This window comes from Chelonia mydas, chromosome 5 (assembly GCF_015237465.2).
Source record: "Chelonia mydas isolate rCheMyd1 chromosome 5, rCheMyd1.pri.v2, whole genome shotgun sequence".
NCBI classification, from domain to species: domain Eukaryota; kingdom Metazoa; phylum Chordata; order Testudines; family Cheloniidae; genus Chelonia; species Chelonia mydas.
Genome location: NC_051245.2, coordinates 87120446 through 87133614, shown reverse-complemented (window position 1 = coordinate 87133614; position 13169 = coordinate 87120446). Strand labels below are relative to the sequence as shown.

Below are 13169 nucleotides of genomic sequence, written 5' to 3'. Positions count from 1 at the left end.
GTATAAACAGTTCCTTGCTGTAGTAACATAGACAAATATAGCAGAGGACTCTTTTCTGGGAGAAGAGTCTCCCCATGCATTTCTTAACCATTTTTGGGAAGAATTGATCTATCTGTATATGAGAGAAAGGGAGGCAGTAGCTGTAAATTGAAGTGACATCATATGTATTACTTCCATTGATCTGCTTTTAGACTACAGCCAGGACAAAAGGAAATGGCATCAGGGAGGAAGTATGCTCATTTAGGCACAGATCCCAGTGTGATAATGGAGTAATAATAGAAATCACGCCACTGTCAATCGGTTGCTGCATTAGTCCGAGGCGCATTTCCCCTCCAAGGAGGCTTTCAATGACTTCATTCAAGTGTAGGCTGAAGCAAACGGGATATTCAGCATACCAGCTGTACTACTTTAGTGATTTGTATCCTGGCTTAGGGGTGCAGCGCAAGCAGTGGTGCTGTGGATGCTCAAATGCATATATCGTTGTCACATTTCATGGCTGTGAAAGGTCAGTAGTCAAATGTTTCAATGACATTTTTCTAGTAAAAATGGTGAATCTGGCATTTATTGCATTATTCTAATGGGGGAATTGACAAATAGTCTTTTTAGTGTGGGTGGTCTTCTGGGATGTGGGGCCGATGACCTTATAGCTACACTGAGAGAGCTTTGAAGAGGCAAGATTCATTGTCGTTTTTACAGGCTATGGGTGATGTTCAGAAAATTCATATTCTATTCCAAGGTGCTTTGTGGAAACTTTCTAAAAACTATTAAAAGTTCTGAGATTTACTTGTAGTACAGTATCCTATTTGGAGCATTACTGAATTATTGTTTGCTGTGGATAAAATACAAGATAGCTGTTTTCCCTTGTCCCCAGATGTTTAGTAAACATTGAATCTCATTATTTAGAGCAGGAGTGCATGTGTAAGCTACTTCAGTGACAACCTACAGTTGTAGTTTTCTGGACAAATATTGTCTTTTCCATTTGATTGTGTCCCTTTTTTTCCTCTTTGGTCTCTTTCAAATACAAAATCAGTTTTGGCATGCCACATCCTTTCAAAATTGTGTTTCAAAGTTAAAGGTCTAATTGTACAAACTTAAAAGCCACTGCACCAGTTCACAAACAAGAAGCAATATTTAATACACTATCTGAAAAGAAAAGAAAAGAAAAGCAAAAGTATTCAGTACCTTGGTAGAGGTAGTGCAAACAGCAACTTCAAAAGCAAGACAAGCAAAATAAGATTCACAATATTGGGAAAATGACCTTCTAGCTGGGATATTGTTTAGTTATGTGGAACATTACAAAAAAAGCCCCAGTGTGCTTGATCACAACATATTAATTCATTCCCTTTTTGTAGTATTTGTACAGTGAAGTACAATCAGCCAAAAAGCCCTGGGAAAGGAACTTGATTTCTAAGGGTTTTGGGGGTAGGGGGTTGGGACTAGAACTGTCTGCTTTAAAATATATGTACATGATGTTGTATCTGTCATCACCATACTACCTCTTTACCAACTGGTAGCATTAGATTCACATTGTAAATAGTGTTTTAATTCTGACCACATTTTCTGATGTAAGATTTCTCCTTTAACAACCACATCAAACTGAGCATTTTTGTGTGACATATATTCCGTTATTTGTCAGAAAATTTTTGCTTTTTAATGCAGAAAACTGTTTTTATTTTTGTCCAGGTAGAAATAGACAGTGGCACTGTAAAATGTTGCCTTCCCATATTTTGCTGTTGCTATATCGTATATTTCTACTGATGATGATGTACTCAATATACAGTCAGAGAATTTGATTTCTCGGAAGTTAAAATGTTTTTCTGGTACTTAAAGTGCAATTTGTTACTACTGTTGTTTAACATTTATATTGTGTTAGCACCAAGAAGCCAGCCAGGCCAGGGTCCCATTGTACCAGGTGCTGTACAAATATATGGAAAATGATAGTCCCTGTCCCAAAAAGCTCACAGGCTAAAACACAAGACACAACAGGTGAATGAGACAAACATTTGGATCAGGGTTGGGGATGGGGGAGACAAGGTAAGAAACAATAATAGGATGTTCACAGTTGATTAGACATCTGTATACTTATTTACCAAGTTTGAGGTTTTCTGAAATTATAAAAAGGTCTTTAAAACAAAAAAGAGAGAAAATAGTTGGTTTACCAAATAATGTAATTCATGCCATTCCATTTGGGAAAAACAAGGAATCTATATACAAATTGGGGATTTTTGTAATAGTTTTTGTAATTAAGCTTTGTGGAGCTTTCCTTATCTTGAAGCAAGCTACATGTCATGTTAGGGAGAGTCCTTTTATTAAGGGGGAAAAAAACCAAGGGAATATGTTTGCGCTCCCAGCATTTTAGTTAAAATGAGTAAGAAAGGACAAAATGTTATAGCTGTGCCCACTTGGTGCCACTTTAATTGGGTCTGTCAGCATTTCCTCCGTTAATGCCTCTACCTGCTGCTCTAAACACTCGGTTTAGTAGCTCATAATGTGGCCTTAAATTATGCTGTGAGCTGTAACCTGGCCTACAGGGTCCCATCCCAGGGACTTAGAACGTTGGGAAAAGAAGAAGTTACAAGTTTCAGTTGTTTTTTTCTGTGTGCTCAAATGTAATATAAATTTTAAACTAATTCTCAAAATGCAGCACAGTGAGGTAAATTAAGGAAATGATTATTGCCTTACCTCTGGATTTCTTTGCTTCTGTTGGCCTAAATCAGATTCCCCAGCATTATTTTAAATAATAACACTTTGTGTGTGAATTCATATTACGGATATGGTGAAAAACCTTAAAAAATAAAACAAAACCACAACTACCTGCAGTTTCTAAAAGCTAAGGATGGCCTTATTATCCTTCTGTTTAGCAGTGAAAGCTTTCTAAATAAGTGTATGGTGTTCTGCAGCATTTCAAATTTTATTAGCATTCAAAATAAATTCAGTTTCCAAGCAGAACCAATTCCCAGACGTCTTTCCTGTCTGCTGTGTCTCCCACCCCCTCCCCCTTGAAGCAGCTGCTCTTGGAATAAACAATAAACATTTCAGTGGGCATTTTAGTGGGTGACTTTACATTGAAATATTAATAACATTTATTTTCATTTATTACTATTTTTAACTTTGTTTTCCTTGCAGTTGGCAGGTTTGAGTGTTACTTTGAAAATATTCCAATTAGAACAAGTGAGTAGGTTGTGGCTTTTTTCAAACCCCGAGAATACAGCTTTAATAATAAAAGAATGCATTGTAAGGAAAATAAATTGTAAAAATGCTAGTGATTTATGTCCCTTCTTATTAGCATCTGATTTATGTGCTAATGCCAAGCGATGTCAGTCTGAGAGTGAAGATAATGTCTCATTGCTTGTTTAGCTGGTGATATCTGCCAAAGCTTTACAGGTTAAGATTTGAGCAGAAAATTCTCGATTGCTTCATGGTCTTTGAGCAGAAAATTCTCAATTGCTTCATGGTCTTGTTGCCAGAGTGCTGTTTTTTGGTATGCAAGGGGCTGTTTTTAAAACAAAAGAAACATTTAGGAATTCTCTGACACTTGCATCCCTCCAGGGGGTCCAAGGCAAAGTGAGAGGGAACCTTTTTTCATCTCAGGCTAATTGTAAGGTAAGGGCTTGTGTAGTCCAAGCAATCAACCTTGGCTGCAGTTTCTTTCATGAGAAGAAGATGAAAGTAATGTTCTTTATGTCTGCCTTTGGCTGGCACCTGGGAAGCTTAAGAAGGCAGGGTGGAGTGGTGGGCAGCGCAGAAGCAGGAGAAGGCCTTAGACCGAAAGGGAGACTGTGACCTTAAATTGGGACAAAAGTGGAATTAGGGTGGAAGCAGTATGATTTTTGTCCTTTAATAATCTGCAAAATGTTAGAACTGAGTAATGGTGGGTTTGTAGTTTGCATGCAAGAATTAAAGTTGATGATGTGTGTTTTTTTTTCTTTTTCCCCTTTTGGTGTCCCAGAATGGAGAACATGGGTGTGTGGAAGAAAGTGGGGGGGGGTGGAGGGAAGCATTTGAGTGAATTAGGAGCCTGTGATAGAACTTTCAGAACCCTGAATTTCCAGTATGTTTCCTGGCAGCTAATGTGTATTCTTACTTTGTGCTTTCCGTGAATTATTTATTTGTTCGTCCGATAAGCCTATTAAATGAAGCACTTAAGCACTCACTACATCAGGCGTCTTGCGCTTTTTCTCTTCAGGCTACCTGTGGTTCATCTAAAAAATGTTACATTTTGGAATCAGGAACAGGTGCTAAATATATATACACTATAGGTACATAGACATTATATCTTTCCCTTTTTTTTGGTATGAGAATGGATAACTTATGACTCTTTGCACTAGAAATGTGCTGTCACAGTCTTAATTTTGCTGCATGCCACTTATTTATACCGTGTTTTTTTGTACGCTGCAGGAATACAGTGAAATTGTTTATATAACAAATCAGCAGACCCCTGATGTAGTTAAACATTCATATGTCTGGTGGCCTCCTGAAGTGATGCACTATAAATTATCCTTTTGTTTCTACCCCCACCAAGCCTCCACAAAATGGAATTACTTAGCATATGTATTCCATAAGGAACAGAGCCTATTAAGCCAAGATAATGTTTGAATAAGAAAACATGATTTTGATCTGATCTAAATATAGAAATGAAAAGCCATGGAAAATGAGTCTTAACTAGGCCCCAGAACAGAGTCTTTCAAAATACAGACAACATGAACTCTGAGGTTTTTCCAAAATCAACTAGCTCTTCATCAACTACTAGGTCAGCATTTCAAACACATGCTAGAATTACACAGGTTACCCTAGCCTTGTTGTCTTTGGTCTGTGTCAGTTTAATTGCTTAGTAAGCAGTTTTATTCTTACGATACATGTATTTTACTCTTAGCTTCTCCCGGACCAGCTGGTCTTACTTCTGGAATCTCTGTTGGAGGAGAAGATGTTATGTCTCAGAATTCTACAATGCTTAGAGAAAACATACCACCTTGATGAGCAGGATGCAGAGGTAATTCATTAACAGTCCCACTGCAATATTAAAAAGAGTCATTGTGCTATTGACTAGGAATATTGACATTCCATTAGGACCCAGGGCTATTCCAGCTTCTTTTTCCATTAGAGAATTCTAAAATTGTGTGTATATGTACTACTGAAGAAGCAACAGGTACAGAATGCCTGCCTTACTCTGTATTTCTCTGTGAATATGTGTGATATTAGTGAATATCATGTGTAAGCTAATATGTTTGCATACTGTAGTTAGACTATCTAAAATAATTAGTACAGCCAGTTTGCATAGCCTCCACTATGTGTGTACATGTGAACAGTACCCGCGCCTTTAAGAGGTATGCGCACACAAATGTTAAAACTGCTTACTTCATATATACATATTGTATACTGGAACTTGTAGGATTTTGATAAGGTGTCAGACTTCAGAATGAGACCATTCATGTTTGTTTTGGTCTAAATTTCTTGTTCCACTTGATCAGCTCATTGTTTGCCTTTAGGTAGCACTCAGGCCTCACTTACATAATATAAAATTGTGCTTTTATGAGAGAGTAAAATGACTTCTGTGTTCATGGGATATGAGTTCCAAGGAGCAACTAGATCTTTATAGCTGCATCTGTTAATTGCAGTATGTGTTTAAACAGTCATGGGAGAAATTATTATTTACATGATGATATAGATGTGCATAGCACTTTACAGACAAAAATAAGGACACAATCCTTACTCCAAGGGCTTGCAAACTTAGGGGCCTGATCCTGTAAACACTTACTGCGGGGCATGGTGTTAACTGTGGGGTCAGCGATCACTTAGTGCTTAAGGTTTCTGCAAGAGCTGTGCTTTATTCTGTGTCCAGTTTCAACTGGCTCTGCCTAATAAGATGTTCACAGTGCCTCGCCCAGACACTCTGTCTGGGAATCACAGCCATTAAAGCACAATTCCCATACCATATCGTCCCTTCTAATCCAAAACTTAATAACACTTACTACTACTGTGCAGTAGTCCCATTGACTTAGCAGGCTGAGAGAATTTTTTAAGTTAATAGGACTGCTCATGGTAGTAAGCAGTATTCACAACAGTAAATGTTCTCAGGCTCTGGACCCCAAGTAGACAGTGTCCAGAGAAAGCACATTTGGGAGAAGATGGAGGAAATGAAACCAATCCAGGAAATATGCATTGTGTAGATGCTGGTTAGATGTTCATAAACAAAAAATAGTTATTGAGGAGAATATATGCATACCAGTATAATGAAGGAGCACTGTTAAACTTAACATATTTGACTCCTATTTAATTAAAAACTGCCATGAACACCCCAAAAGGTCACTGTGCATCGTTTATCATGTATAATTGAAATTTTATGGTAGTAATTAAAATGGAAGGAAAAAGTGAAATCTGGCTCATGTTTGTTACAAGAAAATGGCTAGGTAGACATAGTATGTTTTAGAGCCCTGTATAAATCCAAACATTAATTTAAAAACTCCAAACTGCAGTCTAGCCTTTTTCAAAAAAAACTCTGCCAGGTGACATTTCAACAGTTGCTATTTATTTCAGCTTTTTATTTTTTGTTTATCAGAGTTTCCAAGTGCCAGACTTATTTTCAATTAGTATTCAAACAGACTTTTCTATTTATAGGAATTAGGATCTATTTAAATCACAGATGAATGCCAATGAAATGTCAGGAGTTCTATAATGGGAAGAGGAATAACTAGGGAGGTAGGATCAAAGCGGGAGCTCTAGTGTTTCTATTTCATGCCAGTGAATTGTGAGCTACTAGACCTTGGGTTTAGGGTTGTTTTGTTTTGTTTTGTTTTTCCTCCTTAAACTACATAAATTCATGGGGGTTGGTTTTTTTGGTAGCTTTACTCAACTGCACACCAATGATTTTTCATATTTTTTCTCTCTTTGCAACAAAATTATGACCTCAACAAAAGAAGCATAATCTCTGTTTTATTGTACAAGGTGAAACCAAGGGCTTAACAGACCTTTAAGAAGTACAACTAAGATAACATTACCATTAGAGTTTTACCAGTCATCAGATCAGAGACACGTACAGTCCTTTAAAGGGAATGTTAGTTTACACACTGTCACATACCTAAGGAAGGGACCTTTCATGTTTCAAACTACAGTAAGTGCAGAGCAGAGTTTCTTTATAAAGACACTGGGACATGGAATTGCAGGATTCCAGTCCAAGCTTTTAGCTGAGCTGTTAGCGTCTAAGTCTGATTAGCTGGGACATTAATCTGTTATAGTTAAACCTACGTAGTTGCAGGATCTCAAATACTTCTATTAACAAAACTTCACAATGTGAGTATTAGAAATGTAAGCATTCAAAATTGCAGGCATAGAAGTAAAAAGAAAGCTGTTAATGTCACAGTTTTTATTAAGGATCTTTTTTGTATGTAGAAAATTGTCATTTCCTCAGTAAAGTACACTAACTTCTTAATTATTAAGAAGTAATTATTTCCAGTTACATTAATTCTTGTGCTGGAGATTAGCCATGATCAGACCAACAGTGTACTAAACTGGTATAATTCTTTAAAACAGGCATCGCACATGGATCCTGCTGTTAGCAGAAATTGTCAATGGAACATCCAGTACACCTTTCTTAGTACTGTAGGTAGCAAAGTGACCTCACTCTAGCAACAGAAGGAATATAAAAATATTAATTTCTCCTGCTAGTAAACTAAAGCCATATCTATACTTACAAGTTTACAGTGGCACAGCCACATTATGCCTATGGGAGAGAGCTCTCCCATTGACATAAAACCAGTTTAATGAGCGCTGGTAGCTATGTCGGCGGGAGAGCATCTCCCACCGACATAGCGCTGTACACACAAGTGCTTATGCCAGTGAAATTTATATCACTCGGGGGTGTTTTTTTCACATCCCTGAGCTACAAAAGTTTTGCTGACATAAGTGCTAGTGTAGACATGGCCTTATGTGTATGTATGTATCCATTTCAGATTTTGTATTGCTGAGGCAAGAAGTCTGTGGCAAGGAGTCTGAATAATCTCACCTCAGTCAGCATTGTGGAGAAATGGGTAACGGGGGAGAACAGAGAAGACAAAATGCCTCTGGCAGCTTTCTCACTCTGGGCAGATTGAGATAAAACACATTTTTCTCAGTCTCTCTTTCTCTCTCTCTTTTTTTTTTAAAGACTTTGGTGTTCTTTATAAAGATTGCTGCTTTGATACTTCAGCACAGCAGCGTTCAACATAACACTGAAACCAGTACAGAAGCAGAAAGGGAATATATTGTACAATAAGGTCTCGAGTCCAGTGTGTATGGAGATTGGGAGCGCATGCATTAAGCCTGTTTTGGCTGTGAACTGCTCTTTAGCTCACTCACATGTATAATACAGACTTCCCTGACATATATCTCATTGGAGATGTAAATCTCTTTCCTGAATTTCAGAAACACTGCAGGTGAACTGATGATTATTGCTTAGCCTTTCACCATATAAGAGAACAGCACAGACCATTCCTTCCAGCTTCTGTTTCTTAAAGCCTTTATACACATTTGTGAAGCATTAACCTTCCTTTTTCCAGTTGAACATGCTTTCTGTTCCAGCCAACATTTCTCTTCTGAACTTGCACTTGCACACTGTACTGTATCGAATCAGAGAAGTGTGGGACTGGAAGGGACCTCAATGCAGTCCAGTCACCTGCACTCAAGGCAGGACTAAGTAATAACTTGACCATACCTGACAGGTGTTTCTCTAACCTATTGTTAAAAACCTCCAATATTATGTCTAGGTAAGTTCCTGTGAGATATAAACTGCTATGAAATGGGTCATTTCCTTGTGCAGTATTGTTCTCACCTCCCCACTGTGCAGCACTTGGGTGTCTGGGGTTTTCAGCCTTGGGGTCAAACATGATTCCAAAAAGACCAAGGGGCCAGAATCAGTACTTGGGGGAGATTATCTGCCTTGTTCTCTTCCCTTTTTTGCCACTTGGGCAACTCAAAAGGAGCAGGTGCCACCCACAAGTCCCATACGCCAGGAAATCCCCAGCAGGGAAAGTCCTCATGTGGCACTGAGCTAACATAACTGGCTCCTATGTCTCCCTCCTTACAGCTTCTCATGGGGCACATTGGGGGTAGGAAACGGCTGTGCTGGAGTGAACTGTACTTCAGTTATCTCCAGCTCATTTATAGTCCCTCAGGGACTGCAGCTGTTTGGCAACAGCTAGAGCAAGACCTAGGCTGCTCTAAACTGTGCTGGGGCAGAGTATTGAGGAAGCTGTAAGTAGCTGATGGTTCTCAGCTTCTCTTTTCCCCCCTCTCCTGCATGTCTGTGTAGCAGAGTGGAGCTGGCCTTTGCAAGGCACTCTGCTAGACTCAGCAGAACCAGCCTAGCTCCTGCCTTGCTCTCACTGGGGCTGCCACAGCCCAGCTGGTAAGCAAGCCACGGAGCTACCAGAGCTACACTCCTCCCTGCTGGGGCAGATGGGTGTTGAGCAGCTGCAACAGGAAAGAGAAAGCAGCTGCTCAGAGTACTCCCAGCTCACATGGAGCTGCTCCTGAGGCTGCAGGGGCAACAGTGGGAGGCAGTGACCCCTATCAGCTCCACACAGGAATGGGCTGATTTAAACACCAATCAGGGAATATGTTGTCATTTCATAATCATATATGCATAATACAATTGCCCTTGACTGCCATTGTTGGACACTGTCTCCAGGGCCAGAGGTGGGACACGGCTGGTCTAGTGGCATATCACTAATCATAAGTCACGCTACCCTAAGACCTTGCATGGTCTAGGATGCTTGCTTAACTGTACTAACAGTATATCCCTCCTATTTGTGTAGTGCACATTTACAGTAAATAATGATTTCATTGCAATAATATTTCCCATGTCCAGTTTAAACATAGGGACGTTTGGAGAAGGCACAGTAATCAAAAACCTGTACCTTTGTTTTCCAGGTATTAAGTGCAGTAACATGAAATGTATGAAATAAGCATGTAAAATACATCTTTAAAAACCATTTCAGAGAGTTGTAGTGTCTTCTACATTCTAAGCTTTTTTTACCATCATCATCTTTCAGTGATTCAGCTGCCCCAATGTAGCTCCTCTTTGCAGTTATGCAGGTGAGAGCCAATTACATGGAAGAATTATTCTGCTGCCTCTCCTTCTCTCTCTTCTTGCCATGTTGCTTCCTGCAAGGTGATAAGGCAGTCGTTGGTCAGAGTACATGTCCCATGACTGCCTGTGGTGTATCATGGGAGATGAAGTCCCGCAGAGGCGTACAGCCAATAGAGGAGAATGGGGACATAAGGGCATAAAACTATAACTCTCATGAGGCAATCCAGCAGCATAGCTGTATCAAAATATTTTCATTTTCAGGGATTCAGATTTTGACAAAAATATCAACATTTTCTACCAGAAGTAGACACTTATTAAAAAAATTTAGCTTAGTGAAAAACTCAATTTTACATAGAAAAACAATTTTTCTAGATTTTTAAAGGCTTAAGTTAGAGCCTTAGACGTTTATAGCCAAAGTTTTTAGTGGGCCTTCTTAATTCCACAATACTTGTGGTTGCGTGCTCTAGTTTGCATACACAAATGAATATCCTGGCACATACAATAGGCATGATTTTACAGACCGCTGTACTGGGGGTCAGAAGCTGTTTTCTTGTAAGCCCCCAAACAAGCAAATGAAGCAGCTCAGTGTGGACTGTGCAGACGGATTGAATACAGCATCCAAGAGACTTCCAGGATGGCCAAAATCCTTTGTTCCCTTTAGCTCTGCTTGTGTCGTATTTTCCTTCTGGGCTGAGGCTTCAGCTGATAGAATTATAGAGAGAGCTGGCTGAGCTCCCTAGACATATATTCCAATATGGATGAGTATTGCAGAATTTAGTTGTAGGGTGCATAAAGCTGCAGTCTCCTAACCATGCTTCAGGTTTAAGGGATATTTTGGGAACTGTTTGTTCTTTATTAGATCTCCTAATCCAGGGGTCGGCAGCCTTTCAGAAGTAGTGTGCTAAGTCTTCATTTATTCACTTTAATTTAAGGTTTCACGTGCCGGTAATACATTTTAATGTTTTTTAGAAGGGGTCTCTCTTGTAGTCTATATATTATATAACTAAACTATTGTTGTATTGTAAACTAAACAAGGTTTTCAAAATGTTTAAGAAGCTTCATTTAAAATTAAATTAAAATGTTGATCTTATGCCGCTGGCCCTGCTCAGCCCGCTGCTGGTCTGGGGTTCCGTTCACCTAGGCCGGCAGCGGGATGAGCGGGGCCTGCGGCTGGGACCCCGGCTGGCAAGCGTCCGGCAGCCAGAACCCCAGACCGGCAGTGGGCTGAGCGGCTCAGCCTGGTGCCCCTCAGGGGTTCCATCCGCTGGCTCCTGCCAGCCGGGATCCCAGCTGCCAGACCCGCTCAGCCCGCTGCTGGTCTGGGGTCCCGGCCCTGCCCACATACAGTGGGTACCTACCTTCTCCCTGGTTCTGGCCATTCTCTTCCCCTCTCTCTCTCTGCACTGAGCTGAGGGTGGCAGTGCACTGAGCACAGGGCTGGGGGTGAAGGAGCAGGCTGGGGGTTGGGGTGTAGGGTCTGGCCAGGAGCTAGAATGAGGGAGGGGGCTCAGGATTGGGGCAGGAGGTTTGGGTGCAGAGCGCTTACCTGGGCAGCTCCCATTTGGTGGGTGGGGATCTGCAGGGAGGAGGTGCAGGAGCTCCCATTTGGTGCTCGGGGTGGGGGTGGGGATGTGGGGGGTGCACGAGTCAGGATGGGGGGGGTGCATGGGGTGGGGCGGCTGGATATGTAGGGGGGTGCAAGAGTCAGGGCTGAGGGCATGTGAGGGGGGTGCAGGTGTCAGGGCATGGGTGTGGGGGGCCTGGGTATGTGTGGGGGTGCCAGAGTCAGGGCTGGGGTTGTGGGGGGGGGGTGAAGGAGTCAAGCAGAGGGCTGGCTGTGTGTGAGGGGGGTACAGGGCTCAGGGCAGGGCCCTTGGGGGTGTGCGGGGCTGCAGGGCTCAGGGCAGAGAGCTGGGTGTGTGTGTGTGTGGGGTCAGGGCAGAGGGTGTGGGCTGGGGGTGCTCACGGCAGGTGGCTGGAGGGGATATGCCCCGCTTCCCCAAGGCCCTGCCCCCCGCTTCTTCTCTGCCTCCGCCAGGAGCAGCGAGCAAGCTGACTCCGCTGCTCCCCCACCCCCTCCCTCGCAAGGGCCATCAGCTGAGGGAGGGAGGGAGGGACGGAGAGGAGGAGGAGGTGTAGGAACCCAGCACACTGCGGGAAGAGGCAGGGGAGCCGGCAGGACCAAGCTTCTGCCCCCTGTCCCTTGCCTCTTGACCCTGGCAGGCAGCAGCGTGCCATTAAAAATGGGCTCGCGTGCCGTCTTTGGCACGTGTGCCATAGGTTGCCTACCCCTGTCCTAACCCAATCATATGCCCTTTCTTTTCTCCCATAGCATAGTTAGATTGGGTTACGTGGGGTTCCCCCTCTCCTGTTTTTGAGGAAGTTGCTATACAGAAATCTATAGTCTGTACTCGTAGTAACCAATCCCTTCATTTGTCAATTGTTTCCTGCGTACAGTTGCCTTTTATTTGTAATCACAAAACAATGGGCCACCACTTTATTGCTGTTTCTGCTTTAAAAGTCACACTTCCATGAGACTAGGGAAAAATATTGACGTTCCATTACAACTGGCTGAAGTCTCACAATTCTTTGAGACTGTTAACTTAACAATAAATATCATCTAGCCTGTATGCATGCATGGGCTTGCTTGTTCTTAGAGAGTATTATGTTTTATGTACCAGCCATTGTGTTTAAAATTTGGGAAGAGAGGATAGATTGGCTTGAAAGGAGAGGGAAAAACAACAAACCTACTTTTGTTGTGCAGAAGCTGGGACTTTCCAGGTGCACCCACTGCCCAAGGTCAGTTAATATTTTTTAAACCCTAATAACCTTGACAGTCTCTCTTTTGATATACCTGTGTAGGCTGAACATGTATGTTTGAGCATAGTCTTTTGAGAAAACCAAGTTTAGAAGTTTCACTAAAAGAATTTGAATAATTTAGTTACAAACATATTGACACTAGGGTGACCAGGTGTCTGGTTTTGGACCAGACCACCCGGTTAAAAAGGGATCCTGGCAGCTCTGGTAAGGACCCCTGACCAAGCTGTTGACTGTCCAGTTGGCGGCGCCACTGTGCCGCGCAGCGGGGCTGGCAGGCTCCCTGGTC

The 13169-nt window shown here is 41.8% G+C and overlaps 1 protein-coding gene across 24 annotated transcripts in view; it reads left to right on the top strand.

Annotated features, from left to right (window-relative positions):
- The window catches only part of AOPEP (aminopeptidase O (putative)), a 393415-nt gene that overhangs the window by 354119 nt on the left and 26127 nt on the right, over positions 1–13169 (top strand). For 12 of the 24 annotated variants that reach the window (XM_037901726.2, XM_043547087.1, XM_037901723.2 and 9 more), the window contains 2 exons: positions 3127–3171; positions 4874–4990. The exons of 2 other annotated variants lie outside the window; for them this stretch is intronic. In XM_037901726.2, the coding sequence (XP_037757654.1) occupies positions 3127–3171; positions 4874–4990 (162 nt within the window). The remainder of the gene's footprint in view (positions 1–3126; positions 3172–4873; positions 4991–13169) is intronic. 10 more of the 24 variants (XM_043547078.1, XM_043547076.1, XM_037901735.2 and 7 more) reach the window with 1 other exon arrangement.